This window comes from Hipposideros armiger, unplaced genomic scaffold (genome assembly GCF_001890085.2).
Source record: "Hipposideros armiger isolate ML-2016 unplaced genomic scaffold, ASM189008v1 scaffold_92, whole genome shotgun sequence".
NCBI classification, from domain to species: domain Eukaryota; kingdom Metazoa; phylum Chordata; class Mammalia; order Chiroptera; family Hipposideridae; genus Hipposideros; species Hipposideros armiger.
This window is the reverse complement of record NW_017731442.1, coordinates 481146-501232: the sequence shown is the minus strand read 5'-3', so window position 1 is coordinate 501232 and position 20087 is coordinate 481146. Positions and strand designations below refer to the sequence as shown.

The 20087-nt window shown below is 42.5% G+C and overlaps 2 protein-coding genes across 3 annotated transcripts in view; one reads left to right on the top strand and one right to left on the bottom strand.

Annotated features, from left to right (window-relative positions):
• Positions 1–9822: 9822 nt before the first annotated feature.
• SRP14 (signal recognition particle 14) lies at positions 9823–12973 on the top strand. Of its 2 annotated transcripts, none has more exons than XM_019645001.1 (5): positions 9823–9933; positions 10082–10154; positions 10637–10749; positions 12083–12115; positions 12598–12973. In XM_019645001.1, exons 1-5 carry the CDS (start codon positions 9910–9912, stop codon positions 12685–12687), a joined length of 333 nt encoding a protein of 110 aa, XP_019500546.1. In that variant the 5' UTR covers positions 9823–9909; the 3' UTR covers positions 12688–12973. The 2 variants fall into 2 exon arrangements, with proteins under 2 accessions (XP_019500546.1, XP_019500547.1); XM_019645002.1 differs by having other exon boundaries at positions 10637–10783; positions 12598–12646.
• EIF2AK4 (eukaryotic translation initiation factor 2 alpha kinase 4) overlaps positions 12754–20087 on the bottom strand; it is a 111286-nt gene continuing 103952 nt past the window's right edge. The window contains exons 31-36 of the mRNA XM_019644852.1: positions 18178–18236; positions 17179–17276; positions 15937–16005; positions 15401–15445; positions 14184–14302; positions 12754–13634 (exon numbers count right to left, since the gene is read on the bottom strand). Of these exons, the coding sequence (XP_019500397.1) occupies positions 13577–13634; positions 14184–14302; positions 15401–15445; positions 15937–16005; positions 17179–17276; positions 18178–18236 (448 nt within the window). The 3' untranslated portion in view covers positions 12754–13576. The remainder of the gene's footprint in view (positions 13635–14183; positions 14303–15400; positions 15446–15936; positions 16006–17178; positions 17277–18177; positions 18237–20087) is intronic.

Sequence of the window (20087 nt, the reverse complement as noted above, 5' to 3'; positions counted from 1 at the left end):
GTCTAGGTTTCCTATATAACTCTGCATCTGTGGGTCTCTCAGAGCCGTGGAGTAGGCTTCCCTGGACAATCAAGGATGAATGATGACAGAGGCCAAGAGATGAACAGCATCTGTTACTTCTGGGAGTTAGGACACCTGGATAATTTGTGTAGAAACTCTGGCTATATAATTTCCTGTCCTTGACTTCCAGGCAGGAAATTTAAAATTTTGGGACCCCTAATCGTAATGAATAAAGGGGCCCATCTGCCCACTCACTAAACCCATAGAAGGGGGATGGGGGGAAGGAGGAAGGCGGGAAGAGGACAGAGTTCTTTATGCCCCAGACCTCCAGCATGGGGCTAGGACTATTTGAACAATAACCATGCCTGCTTTTCTTGGTCTCAGTTTCCCCTCGTAAAATATGGGTGGGGTGTGGTGACCCTCCCCATCCTGAGGTTCAACAAAGAAAGAAATCATCAAAGGGGAGAACCTGTTAAAGCTCACACAGGTTTCACGAGTGCCACCACCTGATTCTGTACATGGCCGACCTTCCAGGCATGTGGGGCCAGGGCTGCCTGTCTATGGGGTGCAGTCTGTGGGGTACTGAGAATTTCTTTGAATATCCCCAAAGCCCCTGCACCTGAAATCCCACCTTTAGGGTCTTTTTAATATTGCCTCAGCTGCCTCCAGAAATGGAGTGTGTGTGTGACATGGGTAACCATTTGTCATGAACGTGTTAGCATGGTTTGGCTCCCAGGTGGATTGCTTCTGTGCAGCTAGCTGAGGTTAGTGAGAGACTGGGGTTTTGGTGGGGGTGGAAGGGAGGGGTTTGTGGAACGGAATATTGGCACTCTGGCCACTGCTTGAGTAGGAGGGGGAAATAACAATGAAACCTGGCTTTCCTACCATGGTTTGTCACTTCAAACTCCCCCACAGCAGTGTGAGGAAGACACTCATTTTACAGTTGAGGAAATGGAGGCTCATAGGGATTGAAGAAGTGACTTTTCTTCAGAGACACAGCCAGAAGATGCGGAGCTGGGCCTAGAACTCGAGGATTGAAAACCTAGGAGACGAGATTTTGCCTGTGTGGTGGCGGTGGCGGTGGTATGGCTGGGGTGGTGGTGGACAGGGGCTGGGGTGTGGATCCACATCAAAAGGGAGGGAGGGAAAATGAGAGGTGAAGAGTGGAATCCCAGGTTTTTCTACTCTGCCCAGACTTGGCCCCTTCCCTGGTTTCCCTCCCTTCCCACTATCTCCTGCTCCTTCTTTCTTACCACCTCTTTGGCTATCTGAAAGTCCCCGCCTGTCTCCAGCCTGGGCTCCCCTCAGGCTATGTTCATTTGCTGTTCTTCTTCTGCACAGAGACAGTGCAGCATAGTGGTTAGCTCTAAAGTCCGTGGGTGAGGGTTTCAATCTCTACTCCACCTCTTTCTAGTTGGGTGACCCGAGGTACATGGTCATTTCACCTCTGGTGCCTCAGTGTCTCTGGCCAGGAAATGGACGTCAAACAACACTCACCTCACAGAACTATTATGAGGGCTCAAGAGAGAATATATTTAAAGCACTTAGAAGTGAGCCTGGCACTTAGTACATTCTCAATAAATATAAGCAAGCTATTATTATCTGAGAAAAAATTAGTCCCTCCTCTAATGCAGAGTTGGGTCAGCTTCTTGTGACCCCAGCATCTAGAGCAGTGCCTGGCGCGAGTGGGTACTCATTTAGTCCTCGTTCAACGATTGAATGAATGGTAATATCCGTTACACAGAAACCTCTAGCTGCGGCAGAAATGACTTCGAAAAAGAATGACACCATTCTTGGATAGTCTTATGGTCTAAGGTGATGGGACAAGAAGATCTGGGGCTGCCTGTGGCTGCGTTTTTTTTTTTGGTGAGGTCAGGGCGTCCCCTGCCGGCCCCAAGGGGTGCTGCAGACAGGGCCCTTGAGCGTGCTCCCGCCCCGCAGTTGCTCACTTGGAGGGAGGGCACGGTGGCATTGCCTACTTCCCCTTTCTTCCCATTAGCAAAGGGAAGGCCAGTGCTAACCACTGACACTCGTGGGCTCCTGAAACTTCCCTAGGGCCCCCAGGAGGGGCCAGGGGCAGAGAAGCAATAGCTTTCAGAATGTTGGAAGCAGAAGTAACTATAGCAATCTAGTCTAAGTCCTTAATATAATGGTGAAAAATAAAAGAAATACACCTATTTGGTGCTTACTCTGAGCCCTTTACATGGATTATCTCACGGAAACCTGAAAACAACCCTTTGGGTTAGACACTATGCAAAGGAAACAGCAGCTAAGTACCTAGCTCAAGGTCCAACACAAAGTAAGGAACCAGCGGCAAACCCAGACCCCCTGACTCCTAGTGCAGTGCTCTCATGCTGTCTCTCTAGGGCACTAGAGCTGGGATCTAAATCCAGGAGTTCATCCCCAGGGGTGGGGGCGGGGGCAGAAATCACTGGAGCCCTGAATCTCCCAAGAAGACACACAGTGAGCACTTATTGATTGACTGACTGAAGGAAAGAACAAAGGAATTGGTAGCTCTGAGTCTCTAGGTGGGTTCTGTTTAAGAAGTGTGTTGCTTATGGCTATAGGGAGGTTATTCTCTCACTCTGGGCACCCAGACATCTAGGACACACCCTCTGGCCATCCCTCTGGCCTTCTCTGGGATGCCTCCACCAGAGCTAATCACTTCCTACAGACTCAAAATGTCTCCAGACCTTAGGAAGTCATTGTGTCATCTGGAAACCAAGCCTGCCAATGCCATTCCCTGCTACATTCTGAAGACACCCTCCCTCCTTCATTCTGAGCTGACCCTAAAGTCAGCACACTGGGGCTACAGTGAGGCAGTTCAGAATCCGTGGTACCCCTCAGAGTGAAACTGGAAACCAGCACAACAGCTGGCAAGGTGGGCACTAATTCAGGCTTATTGTCATTGTGACCGGCTTCTGCAGAACGAATCCACCTTGACAAATAGAAGAGGGGAACAGCCAACTCCAATCTAAGGGACTGGGGTGTAATAATGCATACCTTGGCTCATTTACCCCTTCCCACGACACAGTGAGGTAGGCGCTTGAATTACATCCTCATTTTACCCGTGAAGAAATGGAGAGACAGATGGATTTAAGTAAATTTGGAATAAGCAAAAAAAGAAAAAAAAAAGAAAAAAAGGTGGGTGTTTCCAATGGAAAACATGCACTGTTTAGAACACACCCTTCTGTGCTATCTGATTAAATCCTTTCATTGCCTTCGCGCTAGTTTGCAGACCTGTAGGTTGTAGATAATGGATGGCAGTGCAAAAGATTCTTGTCTATGGATATGCAAATAAATTCTGTTCAACCCTCCTCTCTTGTGGATAATTCAATTTTATTTCATTTACAAATTTATTTCTATATTCCTGATCTATAAATGGTCTGTTCTTTGGATTCACTGTGAGTGGATGGAAACATCTCCCTGGTTCCTTCATTAATAATAAGGTAAATAGATCATGAATATGTGGATGAGAATCATTTCACCTTTTAAAGAAAAAATCACCTTTTAATTTGCCTCCAGTCACTTAGACAAGGAGAAGTTACAGCTGGGATTCAAACCCAGGCAGCCAGCATGAAGCATCTGTGTTTATAACCATCACTCTGTATTCTACGCACTGCCAAGCTTAATTGCATTAGAGTAACTGCAGTGGTAAATTAATCAACCCTAACCTAAATAAGAACCTTAAACCTAATTCAAACCTTAGCCCTAATTAAAACCTAATAAGTTCAAGGTGCTCTGTCTGAGGAAAGGACATGTGTGACCACAGCATTTGGGAGAAGTAATCTTAGGTGGTACAAGCAGGACACACCTCCATGCCCAAAGGCCACAGGCCACTGAGGAGCACGTGGTGTTCATCTCTTCTAGGTCTTTCTGCTGCAGCCTTGCACTTGGGGAGGCAGCTAAGGCTGGTCAAGCAGATGCAGGTGTTCTGTGCTAAGGGGCTCCGTGTTGCCCTTGTTGCTACCTAAGCCCTTGATGAAGGCCCCAGGAAGTGGGAGGGGACTTGGGAGCCATTTTCATTTTTCATTTCTCCTGTGAGGGGGTATTGGTAAGGTGTGTGGCCAGCGTGACTTGGAGCTGGTGACCCGGCTTCACATACTCCTGCCTCACATACTCCTCTGCTCCAAAGGCCAAAAACCACTAACTTACGTGCAAGGTAGAATTTTGGGTGCTTGACAACATTAAAATGTAACCATGTTTTATTGACATATAACTCTCAATTTCATTGTTCACTGAGCTGTCTTTATTCCTCACTTATCATTAACAATTTTGTTTTTCTTTCATTGGGGAATTTATTTTTTCAGCCATCTATTTTTATAAATTGATTTGCTTCATTATTGCATTATTCATTGTTTTTAAATTTTTTAAATCTAAAAATGTTAAATTTAGCCACATTATTTTGTTTGGTAGTACTTATTTTTATGATTTCTTTTATTTGTGGCAAATGATAGTGGCTTTACATTTATGAAAGTAATCTTAAATAACAAGTATAAAATGAGTCAACGTAAAGAAAAATATTAACTAATAGTACAGGTAGTATTAAAATAATGACAAAAATCAAGATAGTGGTGTCTAAATGATGGAAGATGGCTGGTCCATAAATAATAACAGTTTATTACTGTTTATTGAGCATCCATTGTGTGCCAGCCCCAATGCTAGCTAGCCACAGTAACACTGCCCAACAGAATCTGTGATGATAGAAATGCTCTATTTCTGCACTATTCAAGGCACATGTGGTTGTTAAATCTTTCAAATGTGGCCAGTGTGCCTAAAGAATTGAATTTTTTCTTTTATTTAATTTTAATTATTTAAACTTAAGTATCCATACTTATCATATTTGACAGAACAAGTCTAAGAGTCTTAAATATAGTATATTATAAAATTTTTATAACCTCTATAAAGTACTGTCATTTTGCTAATAAAGAGATTTAGAACTTCTGAGGTTGCCTGAGGTCACATAATTAATTAGCAGAGGCGTGATCTGAACCCAGAGCATCTGACTTCAGCACAGGTGCTCTTAATCACTTCCCACAGAAAAATGGAGCCTGAAGAATGCTCTGTCAGTAGTTAAATTGTACGCGGCCAAGTGTGAGACTAAACTGGCAGACTTGGATATTTCTATTACTACGAGAGCAGTTTGTTTTGTCATGGATGGCCATGAGATGTCACCCAGGGGCCAGCATGACTGTCGATTCTTGAATGGAACTGAGGTATGACTGAGCCCATGGAAAGCAGTGAGATGTGTCCCACTGAGGGCAAATCCTGATGAAGCTCCAAATGAATCATGGCCTCCAGGCTCTGTTCTCCTCTAGGGCGGGGCCAGTTCCTTCACCCTGATGCTCCCAGCACCCCATGGTGCTGGGAGCTCCATGGCTCCAAAGAACATAGCTCAATGATAGAATGATAGAAACTCAGAGCAAAATGGTCATCAGTTAGGCCAATCCTTAGATCATATAAGCATTGTAACTGGTTCCACTTAAATTCATGACCACAAATATCAGGTGGGCCCTGACGTTTTCTGGCAATATGTTTGCTTTCTGATGATTTCACACTTTCTTTCAAATGTCCAGCACCCTCTGCCTACTTCTCACCCTAGGCTAATGATCTTGTGCAGCAGACCTCTGCTGGCTTTTGTTTTCCTGAGATCTGAACCTATTTGTAATCGCCCATTGTGTTGGTCTTGGTGAAAGGCAAAGAAAATAAAAGGGTCAGAGGGTCACTCTCTCATCCACCCCCAGGATTTAGGCTCATGAATATGACCTAAGATGGGCCAATCTGAAGCTTCCAACTAGGAATCTAACTTCTGAGCTAGTGAAACGAAGGCCCAGGGCTCTTTACAGCTTATTCATAGTGGTTGTCATCGCAGAGTGGTCCTGTGCCGGCAGCCCCACAGGAAGGGTTTCACCAGAATGTTCCAGTCTGTGCTAATCCTGTGGCATATAAAGATGTCTCCCCAATTTTTATTTATAATGTTTACCTTGCCACTGAGCTCCAAACTTGCATATTCAGCTGCTTACTTTATAGTTCCACTTGGACAATAGGCATCTGTGGACAATAGGCATCTCAGATATTACATGACCAAAACAAAACTTTTCATCTTTTTACAAAATTTTTTACTTCCCAAGTCTTTCCTCTCTTAGTAAATGGCACCACCATCCACCCAGTTAGTTGCTCAAATAAAAAACCTCAGTCATCCCTGATTTCTCCTTTTCCTCTTAATGTTCACATGCAATTGAACATGAATCCTGTTGACACTATATCTTCCAAGTACAGTGAGTCCTCACTTAACGTTGTCTATGGGTTCTGTGACTTTAAATGAAATGATGTATTATGAAACCAATTTTACCATATGGTAATTGATATAAATATAAGTTCCTAGGGCATCTCATCAATGTTGTGACATTGAGCACCTGCTGTATACTCTAGTCTGACTGCAAAAGTGCGAGCACCTGGACTTTTGCAATAACTTCTGTGGTAGGACCCCCAAAAATGTCTATGTCCTAATGTTACCGGCCAACCGAGCAGCACCCCCACCACTGAGAAACTTTTAAATGTTCTTTCCTATAGAAATGTTAAGTATGGAAATGTTAAGTCTCCTTTCTAGTTTCTTAGTTTCTTAGCCCCTGGCTTTGATTACTCTTCTCAGCAGTCTGTGAATCCTAGGCTAAAGATTGCTCCTAGCCTGAATCCTAGAATTCTCCTATTCCCTTGCTTCTTGATTGCTTTGTAAATCACTTTCTGAATCCTAAACAATAGAAGTCTCCCCTGCCCCTGCTTTAGATAACTACTTGAAAGCCTGTGACTTCCTAATATCCCCCAGGCCAGTAAACTAAATGCCACACCCATTCTGGGCCTGTGATTTCCTAATATCCCCCAGGCCAGTAAACTAAATGCCACACCCATTCTGGGCCCAGACAATTGACGCCACCTGAGTGACAGGCTGAATGGCTACAGGCTTCATGAGAGCTAACAGATTTATTAATTAAAATCGATTTTCCCTCATTCAGGGACCTTGGGGATACAGAGGATACCCCAACAAGATTGCCAGTCACAACCAAAGAAGCCAACATGGTCTTCCAGGTGGAGCTCGAGACCCCTTCCTCTCATCTGAGATCAGCTAGGGTGAGAGTTCCGTGAATCCTCCAATAGGCAGGGACAATGCTATGCCCCTGCCCAGCAGGAAGCAGATACAGAAGAAAAGACCTCCTGTCCCTCAGCTTCCCATAGAGATTTACTGGGGATCACGTCTCTCAAGGGGAAACCCAGGCAGGCCGTTAGAGGCAGTCATGGGGTCTCTGCATTCCTGCACATCCCACAGAATGCGGACGCCAAGGGGACATCCCCTCTACACCCAAAACTCCCCTTTGTATTATAATTACCTACCCCAGTGGGAAAACAAATGGGCACAAAATACCCAACTAGATCAGACCAGTCACTCACACCTGCGAAGTACATCTTGTCAATCACAGGTGCCAATCAAGTGGCCCCACACCAATAGGGGAACAGCCCATTCTAGAGAAAGGGGATAAAAACTCCAAGTTCAGGGAAGCCCCTTCCCTTTTTTTGGACCATCTTCCTCCCTTTTTTGAACCTTTTGAGCCTTGCCTTTGCGCATGGCCCGCTCCAAACTCTTTGGAATGTAATTTCTCTTCTCATGATGGGGCCTTGAGCCATCCTCTACTGCTCGGGCCTACTTCTGCTTCTTTGAAATGTACTATCTCTTCGAATAAACTACTTTTTCAGTTACTTTACTCCGGCACCTCGTTCAATTCTTTGCTCTAGTTGCCAAGGACCTGGACTTTGCACCGAGAAGGGCCCACTGTCCAACAACACTAATACTCAGAACGAGTGATTGTTACCTTACACATTTAAAGGACTGCAGATATGATTAAATTAAGGATTTTGAAATGGGGAGATTATCTTGGATTATCCACATGGGCCCAGTGTAGCCATAAGGTCCTTGTAAAAGGGAGGCAGGAGGATCAGAATCAGTAGTAGGAGATGTGACAATGGAACCAAGAGGTTATAATGATGTAAGGATGTGAGGAAGAGGCCACAAACTAAGGAAGGCAGGCGGCTTCTACAAGGGCAAGGCAAGGAAACAGATTTTCCTGTGAAGCTTCCAGATGGAATGCAGCCCTGCAGACACACTGATTTTATTATTTATTTATTTATTTTTTATTATTAGTTTCAGATGTACAGAACAATGCAATAGTTATCCTTTTCACCCCTCCCCCCATCCGCTGCCCTCCCACCCCAGATATCATACTTATCTATTACAATTCCATTGATTCCATTCCCATACTCTACTTCAAATCCTGTGACTATACGTATACGTAATTGTAGTTGACTACAATATTATTCAACATCAGCTTCAGAAATACAGTGCGGTGGTCAGGCCTCTACACTGTCTATGCAGTGGTCTCCTAACAAGATATGCTGATTTTAGACATCTGACCTCCAGATCTGTAAAAGCATAAATTCATGTTGTCTTAAGCCACTAAGTTTGTACTGATTTATTACAGCGGCAATAGGAAGCTACAATCCTCCAATTGGTCTCCCCACTTCCTGCCTTGTCTCTCTCCAGTGCATTCTCCACACCACAGGCAGGGGGATCTTTTAAAAATGTAAATTAGATTGTCGCTGTCCTGTTTTAAGGAGCTTCTCTTTGTATCTGGAACAAAATTGACACTTAACCATGGCGGTAGGCCCTACATGAGCTGATTACTGGCTACCTCTCCAAGCGCTCCATACTCCCTCACTCCTGTTTCCACATGCCCGCTTTACTCCCCCACCACTCCCAGTCTTGGGAAGCAGGACAACTTGTTTCCCTTTGGGGGCCTTTGTTCTAGCCATCCTTGTTGTCTGAAACGTTTTGTCCTCAAATCTTTGAATGGCTACTTCCTTTAGCTTTCAGCTCAGGGTTCTCCTCAGAGAGACTTCTCCGACCCCAGCCTAAACGAGTTCCCTTGTTGCTCTCATCTGTATCACCCTGTTTAGTCGTCTTCACAACACTCATCATTATCTGAAGCTGTACTTCTTACTAGTCTTATTGTTTATCTCCTTCTTACTTCTTTAATGCCAGTTCCAGGAAACCAGGAACTTAGTCTTGTCTCCTGCTGTATCCCCAACTCCTACCACTGTGCCTGGTACAGGCTACAAAGCTGTCAGTAAAAAAATCATTGCATGATTCGAGTGCTTGACTTCACAGAGGGCCTAGGGTTCAAGTCGACTACTAGCATAGCAGGACTTTGAACACAGGTCTCTTGTTGAATCCAGAGGTAAAACTAAGACCGGGGTCCAGTCCCTCTTGTTAGAGGCCCTTCAGGGCCACCCAGCCTGGTCAGAGAAGGGGGAGTTCGGAGAACTGCCATGGGAATAGATAATAATGACAATGATAATGAAAACAACAATAACAGCTAAGCTTATCGAGAACCTTCTATGTGCCAGGCACTGTTCTAGGTATTTAATATAAATTCACTCTTCACAAGCACACTGTGAAGTAGATACCATTATTATCCACACTTTAAGGATGAGGAAACTGTACTGTTAGATGATTTGCCCAACATACAGCTAAATACACACAACCATAGGTTTCTATCAAATTTTTCTTTGTCGCTCTCTCTCGCTCTCTCACTCCCTCCCTCCCTCTGATTGGGATGACAGGCTTTGCCAGGTGAAACCCGAGACAGCCCAAAGCCCCTCTGCGTCGTTTCTCCCTCAGGGACAGGCGGGGGCACCCCAGGGCGCAGGCGCGGGGCAGGCGGTGCGGAAAGAGGGCGGAGGCGGGGATTTGTGGACCTGAATTGAAACCTAATAGCGGAAGTCCGCGCAGCCTGGGCGGGACTTCCGGCTACCGTTGCGTGAGTCTTATGCTGACGGAGTGGAGCTGGCGGAGCCGGGATGGTGCTGTTGGAGAGCGAGCAGGTATAGTCAGAGTTGGCCGGCTGAGGGACCGATGCAGCTCGGGGAATCGCTCGGGACCTCTGTCTCCTTCTGCGGGCGGAACTGGGCCTTGACGCGGCGGGGTGGGGACTCGGGGCTGCTTCACGGGGCGGGTTTTGTTGTGTTCCAGTTCCTGACGGAGCTGACCAGGCTCTTCCAGAAGTGCCGGCTGTCGGGAAGCGTGTTCATCACCCTGAAGAAGTGTAAGCTGCTGTGGACGCGGCGAGGCTGGAAGGAAGCTGGGAGGCCGAGCGATGCCCAGGCCTGGGGGTGCCCAAAGTCTGGGAGTCATGAGCAGACCCTGCGGCGCTCCCCCGCCTTCCCTTACTTGTACATTTCAGGGCTGAGGGGACCGGAAGATCTTAGGAGCTGTGGCTGGTGCGGCCCCAAGCACTCAGCTACTTAAGCCGGTTTCGTTGACAACGGGCCCCCGCATGTTAGGGCTCTCAAACCCCACTACTGTTAGTAGGGTTTAATCTGCTTTGATATTACAATAGCCCCATCGTGGAAGTAGCAAGTCGTTTCCCGAGGTTTGGCCAAACCGTGGATAATGGTGGAGGAGGTGGTTTAACAGTACTAGGGCAGTTCAGGGGGATTAGGCTTCCTCTTCCTGGCCGACTTTTTAACTTATTAACTACCTGTTAACGCCTGTGGTCGTGTTCACCAGGATGTATTTTTCATGCAGATGATGGGCGAACCAAACCCATTCCGAGGAAAGGCTCTGTGGAGGGCTTTGAGCCCGCAGACAACAAGTGTCTGTTAAGAGCGACTGATGGGAAAAAGAAGATCAGCACTGTGGTGAGCTGGATTGCTGGCCCTGCCGTTTTGGAATGTAAAGACTTAACTGAGGATGGGGTTATATCTGAACCAGGTGTTTTAAGTAAAGGCTCTTAATTATGTAGCTCCCCAGATGTTTTGGAATCAGGGCCTCCTTTTATTACCTTAATACTAGAAAACTCAAGAGCAAAATTAAAATGAAGGCAGAAGTCAGACACTTGTTCTGCTGAAATTTTTGTGGAAATAAAATGAGCATCTTGGTCCATACTTTTAGTAGCATTGTCAGGAGCAGTTGGCATACTGTTTGATTACTTAATCCCCTTACTGTGCTGGGCCTTCAGTGAAGTTTCTTGGTACCAGATGATGCTTTTAAGATGTTGATTCCTTTACCCCTGTGGTTCACATAGTGAGTGTGTAGCTATGTTAGGCTTGGTACTTGGGAGTATAAATTTAGTCAAGAGCCCTAGTGTTCTCTTTCAAGGCGGAGATTGAATATGGCAAAGCAAGAGACTCCCTGGAATCCCAATGAATACAGGCATACCTCGTTTTATTGTGCTTTGCTTTATTGTGCTTCCCAGATGTTGCGTTTTTAAAAATATTGAAGGCAAGAGCCTCCATCAGCAAAGATTATGACACATTTATTGTGATACTCACTTTACTGTGGTGATCTGGAACTGAACCCGCAACATCTCCGAGGTATGCCTGTACGTTTTTATTCTGCTGGGGCAGAACCAGATTGTCCTCCAGTCAAATCAGTATAGGATATTCATGAGAACGTAGACCGTGATTAGTTGATGTCTTCTGTTACCCAGTTATGTAGAGAGGACTTTTATAGTAAAGCTTATGTGGTTTTTAAAAATAAAATTGGGTATCATGAAATACGAAAACCTAAGGAATCGTCAGAGGTAGAATTTCTCATTGTGGAAACTTGCAGTTTGCTTAAATAGACCTGAATTAATGGAAGGTGGGTTTAAAATAAGATGGGGAGGGAATAGTATCGCACACAAAAGAGTAATACTTAATCCTTTGACATCTCTCAGAACCCAGGGGGAAAAAGTCAATGCCATGTAAGAGATTTCAACAGGTGAGAAGCATAGTTTTTTTAGGACCCCACTTCTGCCTCTTTCCCTTGGTACAGTTCTCATGTGAAAAAAAGTCCGGAGCTACTTTGTTCTTCAGGCAGGGGAAAGTGGAGTAGAAAAATAGCCTTTAGTGTATCATGACCCCTGAAGTTGGGAAGAAATATTTTAAAGATTAAGATGTTGTCTTCTTGAGGCTTTTGTTATTATCAGGGCTGAGGCAGGAGATTTCTATATGGGTAATAGGGGTGAACTTTTTTCCTCCTCTTTTCCAGGTGAGCTCCAAAGAAGTGAATAAGTTTCAGATGGTGAGTTTCTGCTATTACCTTTCTTAGGGCAAGAGTCAGCATAATGTTGAACACTGGGTCAAAACTGATACTTAGGTTCACTGCTCCCCTATGATTTATCAGTAGTTTACAAGTAAAAGCTGCCAGGCTATGAATTTTTCAACACCGATATTGTCTTCCTTTTTAGTTTTTTAAAGCTAGATCTTGTCATCTTAGGCTTCAGATATGCTGTTCCTATTGTACAGCTGAACAAGAAGTTGCCTGCAGTTTTCCCTTTTCGTTTTTAAAAAAAAATATGCAACTCAACTGTGGGTGTTGTAGAAGCTGCTATAATGTGTTTTCCTCTTACACCATCTTCCTTAAGATACAAGTGTCCCATTGTATTACATGCTTTATCAGATAGGCTTTCTGATTTTGGCTACACTAACTCCGCTATGGAAATGGGGCAGTTGCTCCACCAATTTGTAATTCTTCCCACAAAGGTTGTTTTCTGTGTCTTTTAGGCTTATTCAAACCTATTGAGAGCTAACATGGATGGGTTGAAGAAGAGGGACAAAAAGAGCAAGAGTAAGAAGACCAAAGCAGCACAGTGAAGGCACCAGATTCCCTGCTTTTCCCCCAACTAACCACTGAATTGCTATTTTTCCTTTGGTTTTTACTTTTGACCACAAAGCTTTCTGGTTCCCCTACAATAACTATTTTCATGTGAGATTAGGGTCATTTTGGATGGGAGAAGGGATGTAATGTTTACAGGGTAGTCTTTAGAAGCCAGTTTATTTTAGGTCTGGCTAATTGGTCTGTGTTGCGTAGGGTATATTCTTAAAATCTCTGTAGCCATCTGTGTGAAGAGGAATGTATCATTAAATCTATTTATCAGCACTGACCATCTCTTATTTATTCCTTTTCCCATCCCATAGTAATAGTTTCTGGCAATAACTACTAATTCTGGAACGTGATTATGAATAGGCTTTAGCCTTCTAGGGTTATTGGAGTTGAAACCTGACAGTTTTATAAAAAGTTGTGTTAGTTCATGGGTATTCTTCTCAACTGGCTATATAATTTTATCATCATTGATCCTTTAGCAAATTTGAATGAGTTCTCATAGTCCAATGAAAGTTTGCTTAACCACTTTAGGATAAGCATATAACAGATTAAAGATTCCAAGATAATGATGATATTTGACTTCTTTACACCCTTCACTTTGGACATTTTCATGTGCTTAGTCATTAGGGTTAAGGGAAGAACAAGGCTGTTGTATTCTAGCTCCATAAAACCTTTAGTGTTAAATTTGCAATGAAAAAGCAGATACATGAAAGCATTTATATTCAAAAAGATAAATTTATATTACATCTGAAAAACTTACAAAGCTCAACTTTGTGGGACAGCTTCTTAAAATGTAAAGCTAACTTAAAATTACAATGAATGTACAACATTTTATAGTATACGTTCCTGTCTGAACAGTGTAATGACCATTGTTGAGGATTAAAATAAGATTCTGTAGTAGTCATCTCTGTAGCTATACAGGAATAGCACAGACACCCTGCAAAAGAAGGGAGAAGGTATGATCAGTAGGGGTGAAGAACAACAGTAATAAGTTATTTTTAGGACATTTAACTGTAGGAGTTTGTTTAATGAAAAACAAGATGGAAGTCTAGGCACTGAAATATTACATAAGGGTTACAGAAGCTGACTGGCAAGGGTCTGCAGCATAAAAGGTTCTATACAAGAAGACCACTGTTCACAGGCTTTGTTCTTGCCTTTTATATGGCAGGTAACATAAACAACTGGCTTCTGAAATGAGGACATAAAGCAAAGTAGTCACAGCTATCATTTACACATTTCTAGGAGTTACCTGGGTGATGAAAATAATCAGTGGCATAGCTACTCCTGGGACTGCTGTGTTTTGTTATTGACAAGACCGTGACAGTGATTCAGTCCTGAGCAAGATTTACTGATTACCAGTTGCAGTTTTAACATAACAGCTTATCAGCCTTCAAACTTTAGTACAACAATAAAATCTGTTAACTTTTAAACCCCAACTTGACTTATAACCTATGTTGAAATGGGTGATGCCAAAGTGATAACTTACTTTTTTTCTACTTTGATGTTATAAATTTCATCACAGACTAATTTCAGGTATCTTTGCTTTGGCAGGCGTGACAGCAGCTGCTTCACAGTTGTATTAAATGCTTGTTCATCAGCATCCCACTAGGAAAAAATAGATAAGACTTAACAACAGGTACTAGAGTTTATTAGCTGCGGCTTTTCTGGGTCCCTAATGAAATGCCAATGCCATTCCCTCCTTAAGTATACTGAAGAAATCATAGGGAGACAGTCGAACTGGTGGGGAGACTTCTGGCCGTCTTCCTTTGAAGCATCAATTTTCTTGACAACAGACTACCTTATTAGATCCTGACTTAACAGTGCTGCAGCCTGTGTGCTAATGTGACTTTACATTGCCAAGTATATGCTTATTGACAAGACAACAAAATAGTATGAAATGTTAATTCTAGGGAAAAGTTCATTTTTCATCTGTAATCTGTTACTAAACACTCTGGGTAGATAAAACAGTATTCTTTGATACGTTGCAAAAATCACCTACAGCTATGATTACCGTTAAACATTCTGAATAGCAAAGGTTTAACTATTCAAATTTTAAAGAAGTTCTTATAAGCGTATTTGATAAGGGTATGGACCCATGAAAAAACAAAAAAAAGGGCCAAAATTAATTTTTACAAAAAGAGCTTCCATATAGTTCTAGTTCTACAAATGAGCTTCCCTAGCTGGAGTGAAGGTTTGAGGCAGCAGAGTATGTACAGTGGTTAAGAACATGCATTCCAGTAGTCTGCCCAGCTTCAAATCCCGGCTCTGCTACTTATCAGTTGGGTCACCTTAAGTAAGATATTTAACCTCTCTACTTCCATCCTCTGTAAAATGCTTCTGTTTATCTGTAAAATGGGGGATAATAACGGTACCTCTGTCTTGGTTTGGGTTATGATTAAATTAATATTTGTAAAATGCTTAGAACAAGGCCTGCCAGAGCCTGACACTCAGTAAAAAACATTAGGTATTTGTTAAATCTCTGACATTTAAAAGAACATCACTAGAGAAGTATGATTCCTTCAAAATCTGATTCAGTAATAATATATAGGTCACATAGAAGGAACAAAGCTACCAAAGCCCTGGAACTGCCATAAAAAATACCTAATATTAAGAAAATAATGTCATTTTCTATTTTCTTGGGCAAATCAATAGCAAAACTTTAGGATTTAAAAAAAACAATGTAGAAGAGTTCATCTTGCTTACCTCTAATGATAAAAACTGTAAGATTGTCTCTTTGGGTAGATCCACCTGTCAATACATAAAAATGGACGTCATCTGTCAGAGAACGCTAGACAGCACATTATTGACTTGTGACAATGGTGTCACTGCACTGAGCAACATGAATAGGGCTGGCAGAGTCTGGGATGCTATAAAGCAGACTTAACCATGTAGTGGGAAGATCTCAGCACTGGCGAACTAATACTCTCAAATGACTCTCCAAGGATTTGACTCAGTATAGGCTTAGTGAGTCAAAGGCCTGAAACAAGAATGATTTTTTTTATTTTCACGTTCTCCCCTCTGCCCCCACTCCATCTTTCAGAGGAAGAAAGCAGGAGAAACAAACATAAAACCTTCAATTTTCTCCCCAGTTTTTTTACAGATTTAGTTTACAGGTGGTTCACATCAGTGTTAACAGGCTTGCATCCCAATACTGCTGACACAGTGAAAAAAGCCCCAACCTCTGAGGACACTATTTTGACAATATGGATAGAAGCCATCCTCAAAATAAAGCAACTTACAGCCAAAATTTCAATTTCACTGCTTTTCTGATGTAAGTTGGCAAGGGAAGTCTGAAGTCGGGTTTGCACCTAACAAGAAGAAAACATGTTAGAATTCAGAACCTGTCAAACCAAGCCATCTTTCTTGTCATTTTATGTCCTATTCCAGGAAACAATCACAGGTGACAAACCAAACCAAGCAAGGGATCCAAGTATTATCCTAGGACTTGCTCTTAATCCACCTGGGGAAGATGAGTGTGTAGCCTATTATGATTTCAGGGGAAATGAGATTTTATGGCCTATTTATAATTTGTTTAATAATCCACCTAGTTGCTTATTTCTTTGTAATTTTGAAACCATACCTAGTAAAAGCTCAATGAAACAGTGCATGTGGAAGCCAGAAGATTTTATTATCAAGCTGTTTGGCAAAAGGGGAAGGTGACAGCCATGAGAACATGGAACCGAAATCTGGTAGGTGATGCAAGCGGTGAAAAGATGTGTAAAATAAGTCTCCACCTGGCATCCTGAGAAACAGAGGAGTACTTACAAAATTGAGGTAACCTGATCTGTTGTATTTCAATCTATTCTATTTCTAAAAAACAACTGCTATCTAACATCCTCTTCCCAGTGAGGCCGGTGTGCTGGCTGTGCTCATTAGCAATGTCCAGACTGCCTTATCTACTGTCCCTTGCACTTGGAACACCCTAAGCTTTCCTCCCTGCTTGTTGCAGTTCTTCAGGGGTCACCTCCATAAAGCAAACACTGACCTGTCTCTCCCATCATGCTAACACTCATATTACATATATTTCATTCAGTATCCTGTTACTTTTATCTAATTGTCCTCCAACTATAAAATGCATATGCTTCTAAGATTATAAACTGAGGATTGGGCCATGTCCTATGTCTTTCATATTTTACCCGGCACTTAGCACAGAATCACACATATAGCAGATTACGGATGCAACGAGAAACCTGCCTCAAGTCTTGGGATAGATCTCTTCTGCTTTGTTATTTAAAGCAAAAACTAGCCCCATCTGCCATTAGAGCCAGATCAGAAAGTTTTTGTTTAGATCCGGTAATTCTGACAACAGCTGCTTTCTGGGTGGGTGCCCACAGTTGACACTGACACCTCTTTGGAGGACATAATGGGGCAGAATCCTGGCACCAGAGAGATGCTTTGTGTTGATGAAACTTTCAGAAGTCACCAAGTCTTCAGCTCCTCTGTAGCTCCCATTAGAAAGTTGTGGAAACTCTGAAGGGTACCTGAGTTTCATACCGCCGCCTGGTGCTGGCCGACAGCTTCTCTGGGGCTATCACACTCACAGTGGGAACAACTGCTGCTCCATGGATTTCAAACAGACCTGGAACAGAGTTTCAGAATTCATGGCCTTACCTTGTCCCATGTTCTGTAACACCACCAACGACGACGGTGAAGGTGATTATAGAATCCACTCTGGTGTGATTCTATGGACTAGATTCTGTCTGGGCCTTGTTTTCTCTCTCGGCAACTTCCTACACCCGCCCAGGAAGAGCCCAGAACCCCAGCACCAGCAGTTTTGATGCTTCTGTCAAGCCCACCAGCCTTCTCCTTAGGCGGGAGCGGGAGGTGACAAAGGCATAGGGATGCAATATGAGTCACCAAAACATGAACCTAAGAAAAAAATCAAACAGTATCTCCGAAGCTCTAATACATCCTTAAATTCCTCAGAGAATTTGAAATCTGATGGTAGCAGAGAGTCAATGCTAACAGAAATGAACTAAAAAGACCCAATTCTGTTAAAAGCCAAATATGTCTTCTCATGCACTTAATTGGGACATTTTTTTTTCCAGTAAGATATGATGAAATTAAAGGCATAACTATCACCACTGTTCCTTCCTGGCTTTCATGAAGACAGAATGTATAAAGTCTTTTTCCAAGGGATTTTGGAATACTTTTCTACAATCTTCTGTATGGGGAAAATTATCCACATTTAATCTATACAATAAACCAAGTCGAAGGAAGATTAAACTACTTGTAAAAATAAGACAGTAAGACAGAGACATACCAGGATCAGAAGAGTCATGAAATGCCTACTTGTTTTATTCTTTTCTAGGATGTGGGTTTCAGACCATAGGGATAAATTCCATTTGGTACAATTAATTGTATATGTGTTACCTTAAAAATATATTTTTGATGCAGCAAGGTGTTAGCCACAGTCCTAAGTGCTTAGAGCAAACACACACATAAAAGCATTATGTTTTGATTATAATTAGTAATTATACCTGAAGCATTAGAAAATGACCCCTTCAGATTTTGTACTGCAAGATTATCGGAAACTTCTCTAAAAACAAGCAAACAAAAACAATTAGAAAACAGTCAGTAAGGCAAAAGCAACACACATTACTTTTAGCTAAACTTAGAGTGAATCATTTTTTCTATTAAATATAAAAATATTTAATATTGGTTATTATTGGAGGAAAAACAAATGATTTGCACTTAATTATGCTCTTAGTCAAGAGCAATTAAGAATTATAAAGGATGTCATTTCAAATTAAATGCCTAAAGACAACATTCTAATTTATTCAGCTGGGTTTGAATTCCTGGCTAACATAAGAAGCTAATTTCAATGAAATATAATGGATGTTCTGCTATCTTCACAATACAAGGAAACAGTATCGGCAGGCCCCACCTTCATTATGGCAACAAGCTTGGCAGATCACCCACAGGAGAACATTTAGTAAATCAAGAGATGCTTTCAAAAGCTGTGAATGGATGTTCTTTCAAAGACTGTGAATTAACTTATAACCTTTACAAGACAATAGCACTATCCTGGGAAAACAGGGAAATATTCATATGGAGGAAATATTTTAAACCTTTCCCTGCTAAAACTAGATCCCATCTGGCCTTTTAAACGTCTTGATAATATTCACCTGAACTCACTATTAGTTGACTTTTTGTTTTCTCTTCTAAACCTCTCTCTTTGATTTAGATCTGTAATGGTAATAACTGTTGACTTCAAAACATTATATTCCCTCAGAAAAATCCTGGTGAATTTATGCAAGCTGGATACAGATGGGAAGGTGTAGTGCTGGGAGGGAGAAGCAAGCAAAAATGTTTATTTTACATAAGCCAGGATGTCTCAGTGTTGGTACTATTGACATTTTGGACCAGATAATTCTTTGTTGGGGCTTGGTGGGAGTCAGTCCTGTGTAATGTAGGATGTTTAGCGGCATCCCTGGTTTTCTACTAGATACCAGTAGCACCCCCAGTAGTAACAACCAAAAATGTCTGCAAACATTGCAGTAGTAACAACCAAAATGTCTGCAAACATTGCCAAATGTTCCTGGAGGGCAAAATCGATGCTGGTTGAGAACACTGATGTAAGCCAAAAAAGGTTGAGTACTGTATTTTCTGATTATGAGCCTATATACAAGAGTTACAAATATATAGAACTTAAAGAAAATTAAAATCCCTTGTAATTCCACTAACCAGAAATAACTACAGTTAAAAATGTGGCACATCATTCCAGACGTTTTTCTATGTATGGGCTGTGTGCTTTGGTTGAAAAAATTAGGATCATACCATACATCCTATTTGTGGTCATTCTTCCATGTCAATAAACTTAGCTTTACTAGAATCATCATTTTTATTTAGTTTTATTTTATTTTATTTTTTTAAGGAGGGAGCAGCTCACAGTGGTCCATATGGGGATGGAATCAGCAACCTTGGCGTTAGCACCACCCTCTAACCAACTGAGCTAACTGGTCACCCCTAGCTTCATCATGTTTAAAAGGCTGCATAGTATTTCACTGTATTTACCATAATTCAAACAATCTATCAATGAATACTGTGATATTATAAGTGAGAGATTCTCAAAGTGTGGTCCAGGGACCCCTGGAGATCTCTGAGATCCTTTCACAGGGCATCTATAAGCTCAAAACTATTTCACAGGCCTGAGTGACTCAGTTGGTTAAGAGCTCGCGCAAGAGTGCGAGCTCTGAGCAACAGCGGTTTGAGTCCCAGCCCGAGCTGAGCTGCCGCTGAGCTGCCAACAGGTGGCAGAATGGCTCAGCTAAAAAAAAAACAAACAGGGCCAGCGAGTGGCGCGATGGTTAAGAACTGGCTTGGGACACCAGAGGGCCCCGGTTCGGATCCCACATATGAGGGCCAGTGACACTGCCCTCCACAGCTA